Genomic DNA, 8567 nt, shown 5'->3' on the forward strand with positions numbered 1-8567 from the left:
TTAAGGTCAGAATGTGAATTAGAGAAAGCTGATCCCAGAGCAGTGCTGCCTTCTATCGATCGTATCAGACACATGGTCTAACGATGCTCCAAAACACGGTGTTTGGGGAAACACGTGCTACGTCTGCAGCCGTCGTTAATAAACCAGGGTCCTGGTCACAAGTAGTGCACTAGGGAATAGGGTGCCAGGGTTCCTGGTCACAAGTAGTGCACTAGGGAATAGGGTGCCAGGGTTCCTGGTCAAAAGTAGTGCACTAGGGAATAGGGTGCCAGGGTTCCTGGTCAAAAGTAGTGCACTAGGGAATGGGGTGCCAGGGCCCTGGTCAAAAGTAGTCCACTAGGGAATAGGGTGCCAGGGTCCTGGTCAAAAGTAGTGCAGGCCTTGACATAGTCAATGCACTGCAGTCCAAGCACCTCAATATACCCTTGCAAACGACAGCATTTAACGTTGTGAAGTCTCCAACACACACACACACACACACACACACACACACACACACACACACACACACACACACACACACACACACACACACACACATGAAAAACTGAAGACGTTCTGAAAGTCCCCAACACAAAGGAAAATACAGAGACATGTAAATATCAGATGTTAGGAGCAGACATTATGTGGGGCAGAACTCAGGGGCTAAATGTATTTCTTAAAGAGAGTGAAAGCCCTTGTGTGTGTTGGCGCTTACACACACACACACACACACACACACACATACACACACACACACACACACACACGCACACACACACACACACACACACACACACACACACGTACGTACGCACACTTACACACATTCACAGGAGGTAAAAATATTGTGAAACTGATCCAGGGGAGGCATTCGTAGAATCTCGGGCCAGAGATTGATGGTTGGGGCCATTTCTCTGGCCTCCCCTCCTCCCTCTGTCCCCTATCATACCTCTTCTGTCTCCTATCATACCTCCTCTGTCCCCTATCATACCTCCTCTGTCTCCTATCATACCTCCTCTGTATCCCTTCCTCACTCTGTCCTCTATCATACCTCCTCTGTCCTCTATCATACCTCCTCTGTCCCCTACCATACCTCCTCTGTCCCCTATCATACCTCCTCTGTCCCCTACCATACCTCCTCTGTCCCCTATCATACCTCCTCTGTCCCCTACCATACGTCCTCTGTCCCCTATCATACCTCCTCTGTCCTCTACAATACCTCCTCTGTATCCCTTCCTCCCTCTGTCCTCTATCATACCTCCTCTGTCCTCTATCATACCTCCTCTGTCCCCTACCATACCTCCTCTGTCCTCTATCATACCTCCTCTGTCCTCTACAATACCTCCTCTGTATCCCTTCCTCCCTCTGTCCTCTATCATACCTCCTCTGTCCTCTATCATACCTCCTCTGTCCCCTACCATACCTCCTCTGTCCTCAATCATACCTCCTCTGTCCTCTATCATACCTCCTCTGTCACCTACCATACCTCCTCTGTCCCCTACCATACCTCCTCTGTCCCCTATCATACCTCCTCTGTCCTCTATCATACCTCCTCTGTCTCCTATCATACCTCCTCTGTATCCCTTCCTCCCTCTGTCCTCTATCATACCTCCTCTGTCCTCTATCATACCTCCTCTGTCCCCTATCATACCTCCTCTGTCCCCTACCATACCTCCTCTGTCCCCTATCATACCTCCTCTGTCCTCTACCATACCTCCTCTGTATCCCTTCCTCCCTCTGTCCTCTATCATACCTCCTCTGTCCTCTATCATACCTCCTCTGTCCCCTACCATACCTCCTCTGTCCTCAATCATACCTCCTCTGTCCTCTATCATACCTCCTCTGTCACCTACCATACCTCCTCTGTCCCCTACCATACCTCCTCTGTCCCCTATCATACCTCCTCTGTCCTCTATCATACCTCCTCTGTCTCCTATCATACCTCCTCTGTATCCCTTCCTCCCTCTGACCCCTACCATACCTCCTCTGTCCTCTATCATACCTCCTCTGTCCCCTATCATACCTCCTCTGTCCCCTACCATACCTCCTCTGTCCCCTATCATACCTCCTCTGTCCCCTATCATACCTCCTCTGTCCCCTATCATACCTCCTCTGTCCCCTACCATACCTCCTCTGTCCCCTATCATACCTCCTCTGTCCCCTATCATACCTCCTCTGTCCTCTACCATACCTCCTCTGTATCCCTTCCTCCCTCTGTCCTCTATCATACCTCCTCTGTCCTCTATCATACCTCCTCTGTCCCCTATCATACCTCCTCTGTCCCCTATCATACCTCCTCTGTCCCCTATCATACCTCCTCTGTCCCTTACCATACCTCCTCTGTCCTCTATCATACCTCCTCTGTCCTCTATCATACCTCCTCTGTCCCCTATCATACCTCCTCTGTCCCCTACCATACCTCCTCTGTCCCCTATCATACCTCCTCTGTCCCCTATCATACCTCCTCTGTCCCCTATCATACCTCCTCTGTCCCCTACCATACCTCCTCTGTCCCCTATCATACCTCCTCTGTCCCCTATCATACCTCCTCTGTCCTCTACCATACCTCCTCTGTATCCCTTCCTCCCTCTGTCCTCTATCATACCTCCTCTGTCCTCTACCATACCTCCTCTGTCTCTTATCATACCTCCTCTATCCTCTATCATACCTCCTCTGGCCTCCCCTCCTCCCTCTGTCCTCTATCATACCTCCTCTGGCCTCCCTTCCTCCCTCTGTCCTCTATCATACCTCCTCTGTCCCCTATCATACCTCCTCTGTCTCCTACCATACCTCCTCTGTATCCCTTCCTCCTTCTGTCCCCTATCATACCTCCTCTGTCCTCTATCATACCTCCTCTGTCCTCTATCATACCTCCTCTGTCCCCTACCATACCTCCTCTGTCCCCTATCATACCTCCTCTGTCCCCTACCATACCTCCTCTGTCCCCTACCATACCTCCTCTGTCCCCTATCATACCTCCTCTGTCCCCTACCATACCTCCTCTGGCCTCCCCTCCTCCCTCTGTCCCCTATCATACCTCCTCTGTCCCCTACCATACCTCCTCTGTCCCCTATCATACCTCCTCTGTCACCTACCATACCTCCTCTGTCCCCAACCATACCTCCTCTGTCCTCTACCATACCTCCTCTGTCCCCTATCATACCTCCTCTGTCCCCTACCATACCTCCTCTGTCCCCAACCATACCTCCTCTGTCCCCTATCATACCTCCTCTGTCCCCTACCATACCTCCTCTGTCCCCTACCATACCTCCTCTGTCCCCTACCATACCTCCTCTGTCCCCTACCATACCTCCTCTGTCCCCTATCATACCTCCTCTGTCACCTACCATACCTCCTCTGTCCCCTACCATACCTCCTCTGTCCCCTACCATACCTCCTCTGTCCCCTATCATACCTCCTCTGTCCTCTATCATACCTCCTCTGTCCCCTACCATACCTCCTCTGTCCTCTATCATACCTCCTCTGTCCCCTACCATACCTCCTCTGTCCTCTATCATACCTCCTCTGTCCCCTATCATACCTCCTCTGTCCTCTATCATACCTCCTCTGTCCCCTACCATACCTCCTCTGTCCTCTATCATACCTCCTCTGTCCCCTACCATACCTCCTCTGTCCCCTATCATACCTCCTCTGTCCTCTATCATACCTCCTCTGTCCCCTACCATACCTCTTTTCTCAGCGGCTGGCCCCAGCTTATAGCACATCTCCCTGTAGTAACATACTTACTCTCTGCTGAAGTGGATGTTAGAAATGGGCTGATGGGGGACATAGTTCATAGTTCATACATCTAGTCCCTGTTGTAGAATGTCTTCCAGTCCCGGTTCTAGAATGTCTTCCAGTCCCTGTTCTAGAATGTCTAGTCCCTGTTCTAGATTGTCTTCTAGTCCCTGTTGTAGAATGTCTTCCAGTCCCTGTTCTAGGATGTCTTCTAGTTCCTGTTCTAGAATGTCTTCTAGTCCCTGTTCTAGAATGTCTTCTAGTCCCGGTTCTAGAATGTCTTCCAGTCCCTGTTCTAGAATGTCTTCCAGTCCCTGTTCTAGAATGTCTAGTCCCTGTTCTAGATTGTCTTCTAGTCCCTGTTGTAGAATGTCTTCCAGTCCCTGTTCTAGGATGTCTTCTAGTCCCTGTTCTAGAATGTTTTCTAGTCCCGGTTCTAGAATGTCTTCCAGTCCCTGTTCTAGAATGTCTTCCAGTCCCTGTTCTAGAATGTCTAGTCCCTGTTCTAGATTGTCTTCTAGTCCCTGTTGTAGAATGTCTTCCAGTCCCTGTTCTAGGATGTCTTCTAGTTCCTGTTCCAGAATGTCTTCTAATCCCTGTTCTAGAATGTATTCTAGTCCCTGTTCTAGGATGTATTCTAGTCCCTGTTCTAGAATGTCTTCTAGTCCCTGTCTTCTAGTCCCTGTTCTAGAATGTATTCTAGTCCCTGTCTTCTAGGATGTATTCTAGTCCCTGTCTTCTAGTCCCTGTTCTAGAATGTATTCTAGTCCCTGTTCTAGAATGTCTTCTAGTCCCTGTATTCTAGTCCCTGTTCTAGAATGTATTCTAGTCCCTGTTCTAGAATGTCTTCTAATCCCTGTCTTCTAGTCCCTGTTCTAGAATGTATTCTAGTCCCTGTTCTAGAATGTCTTCTAATCCCTGTCTTCTAGTCCCTGTTCTAGGATGTATTCTAGTCCCTGTTCTAGAATGTCTTCTAATCCCTGTCTTCTAGTCCCTGTTCTAGGATGTATTCTAGTCCCTGTTCTATCATGTGTTTTGAGTCCCTGTTCCAAGTACAGTCTGTCTCATAGTTTAGTTGATTAAGGCAGTCTCTCCCTCTAGTGTTTGAACGGTCGGTTTCGCATTAGGAGTCATGGGGCTTTTCCAAAAAGTTGTTACAATCAAATCCCCGATCATGAATTTGATTCATCAGTCACCATAGAAAAGAGCTCTGTTTGTTTCAGCGCTGGATATGAAATCTGTTATGATGACAGGCAGCACTATTACAGCCTCAATATTTCATTGTTGTTCAAAAGTCACTTGTATCCCAGCCATGTGTTTTATGAAACTCTCTGCTCTTTATCTTCCTCCGCTATAACATTTACAAAAATAAATACATATAATAATAAATAAATACGGAAATGCTGCATGTTTCAAACAACAGAGCAACCCCTCCCCCTCCAAGTCATAAAGAGCCTACCAAATGGCACCCTCTTCCCTGCATAGGGCACTTATTTCCACCAGAACTCAGGGGACTCTGGTGAAGCATAGAGCACTACGTAGAGAATAGGGTGCGGGTGGAGACTCACCCGTAGACTGTCCCTGAAGCACAGCATCTCTGGAGGACTCAATGTGGCCCCAGCCGGCCTCTAGCTGTCTCTATGATCTACACAGCCAGTGAATATGTGAAGAAAGCCTGTTATTTTTTGTTCTGCCAACCTACACTACAGACCACTACAATACACTATTATAGTACACTACAGACCACTACAATACACTGTTATAGTACACTACAGACCACTACAATACACTATTATAGTACACTACAGACCACTACAATACACTATTATAGTACACTACAGACCACTACAATACACTATTATAGTACACTACAGACCACTACAATACACTATTATAGTACACTACAGACCACTACAATACACTATTATAGTACACTACAGACCACTGCAATACACTGTTATAGTACACTACAGACCACTACAATACACTATTATAGTACACTACAGACCACTACAATACACTATTATAGTACACTACAGACCACTACAATACACTATTATAGTACACTACAGACCACTGCAATACACTATTATAGTACACTACAGACCACTACAATACACTATTATAGTACACTACAGACCACTACAATACACTATTATAGTACACTACAGACCACTACAATACACTATTATAGTACACTACAGACCACTACAACAGTCCACTTTGGGGGGATATATTTTTTCGCTGGATAATAATTGGATATTGAGAAGTCACTGGGGAGCCATTTGTAGAATTTCTGTCAGAGAGGCAGACACATACAGAGAGACAGACAGACAGAGAGACAGGCAGACAGAGAGACAGGCAGACAGAGAGACAGACAGACAGACAGACAGACAGACAGACAGACAGACAGACAGACAGACAGACAGAGAGACAGGCAGACAGACAGACAGACAGACAGACAGACAGACAGACAGACAGACAGACAGACAGACAGACAGACAGACAGACAGACAGACAGACAGACAGACAGAGTTTGGAGTAGCAGCAAGAGGCTCAGTCACTCTCCATGGCTTTCGCAAGCTGTCTCTCTGTGTGTGTTTTGGTGCTGGAGGGGAAAGGCATTCAAGGCAAGCACAGAACTCTACTCTCCTCCTCTCAAACGCAATGGTTTCCAATTGCCTATGATTGGTGTGCACTTAGGAATGTATACTGAGATAGACTGACTACAGTACAGCCTGCTGCTTGCTCTACACCAGTACTGTCAGATCCCTGGATCGTCGTTTAGTCTCAAGATACAATGTGTCCTAATTGAATCTAAGGACATAATGCATTCTTAATAAAAAAATATGTAACTATTCGTTAGATTTGTTTACGCTCAAGTTTGAACGCTGAAAATATAATGGCATTCTTCTTGTATTCTCCGTTTTTCTCTGTTCTACAGGTCGCCATGGAGACGGAAGCTACTGGCCCTCTGACAATAACCTGATTGATAGGAGCAGTCTGAACGGTAAGCACCCTTGACGACCCACAATGCAGTGCTGCCGCACAGCCTTAATTGCTCCCTATTGTAGATTTTATTTTATTTTTTTTATTTTTTTACGGCCATGTGACATGTCCAGAGTTATCTCCACCAGACCTGGGTAGACATCTTTCAAATGTTGTCACTGTTATGCTTTAGGTTGGGGTTGGTACTTTTGGGACTATTGCATTGGTTCCGTTGCAACAGGCAAGCTCTATCAATCCCAGAGTTGTCACTTTGAAGATTGGTAATAGTATTTGAACCCAGGCCTGGCTGTGGATGTCCAGGGTTAGCTGTGCATGTCCAGGGTTAGCTGTGCATGTCCAGGGTTAGCTGTGCATGTCCAGGGTTAGCTGTGCATGTCCAGGGTTAGCTGTGGATGTCCAGGGTTAGCTGTGCATGTCCAGGGTTAGCTGTGCATGTCCAGGGTTAGCTGTGCATGTCCAGGGTTAGCTGTGCATGTCCATGGTTAGCTGTGCATGTCCAGGGTTAGCTGTGCATGTCCAGGGTTAGCTGTGCATGTCCAGGGTTAGCTGTGCATGTCCAGGGTTGGCTGTGCATGTCCAGGGTTAGCTGTGGATGTCCAGGGTTAGCTGTGCATGTCCAGGGTTAGCTGTGGATGTCCAGGGTTAGCTGTGCATGTCCAGGGTTAGCTGTGCATGTCCAGGGTTAGCTGTGGATGTCCAGGGTTAGCTGTGCATGTCCAGGGTTAGCTGTGCATGTCCAGGGTTAGCTGTGCATGTCCAGGGTTAGCTGTGCATGTCCAGGTTAGCTGTGGATGTCCAGGGTTAGCTGTGCATGTCCAGGGTTAGCTGTGGATGTCCAGGGTTAGCTGTGCATGTCCAGGGTTAGCTGTGGAATAGGTATAATGTCTGTAGGGAGTCTGGGTCTGACTGTTGACTAGCTCTGTGTTACACTCACACACACACATATACACACACACACATTCACACATACACCTACACACATACACACACACACACACATATACACACATATATACACACACACACACACACACACATATACACCTACACACATACACACACACACATATACACACACACACACACATACACACACACATACACACACCTACACACATACACCCATACACACGCACACACACATTCATACAAACACACACACACATAAACACACACACACATACAAACACACACACACACATACACACATACACACACACGCATACACACACACTCACACACACACATACACACACACACATACACACATACACCTACACACACATATACACACACACACACACACACATACACCTACACACATACACACACATACACCTACACACATACACACACACACATATACACACACACACACACACACATTGGGTCTGTTCTGAACCAGACAAGCACATCATGTCTGAACCAGATCATATGATAGAGCTAGCTGTCTATTGGTCCAAGTCATTGAGTTGTCTCCTCTGAAGTATTCTGACTGAGTCCGCTGGGTGGGTGGGGCTTCCATTCTGATGCTGTTGTTGTTTTTGTCACGTGATGACCTACCGTAGGTACATGAGTTTACCTGTAACTGCAGCCTTCAACAAAAATATGTATTTTTATTTGTTTTTTGTTCTTGTAAATTAGGTAGGATACTTTAATATAATACTACACTACAGGGATGTAGTGTAGTGGTTCTCGGTAGCTCAGTTGGTAGAGCAAGGCACTTCTAACACCAGGGCAGTGGGTTTGATTCCTGCGACTACCCATACGTATAGTTTATACTCGCAGGACTGTAGGTCGCTTCGGATTAAAGAGTCTGCTTAATGGCATATATTAGT

At 47.1% G+C, this 8567-nt stretch overlaps 1 protein-coding gene across 2 annotated transcripts in view; it reads left to right on the forward strand.

Annotated features, from left to right (window-relative positions):
• Positions 1 to 6791, forward strand: part of LOC115149549 (netrin receptor DCC-like) — a 499682-nt gene extending 492891 nt beyond the window's left edge. For both annotated transcript variants that reach the window (XM_029692499.1, XM_029692500.1), the window contains exon 22: positions 6665 to 6791. In XM_029692499.1, the coding sequence (XP_029548359.1) occupies positions 6665 to 6744 (80 nt within the window). In that variant the 3' untranslated portion in view covers positions 6745 to 6791. The remainder of the gene's footprint in view (positions 1 to 6664) is intronic.
• The last annotated feature ends 1776 nt before the right edge of the window (positions 6792 to 8567 follow it).

The sequence above is a fragment of the Salmo trutta genome, chromosome 15 (genome assembly GCF_901001165.1).
Source record: "Salmo trutta chromosome 15, fSalTru1.1, whole genome shotgun sequence".
NCBI lineage: Eukaryota > Metazoa > Chordata > Actinopteri > Salmoniformes > Salmonidae > Salmo > Salmo trutta.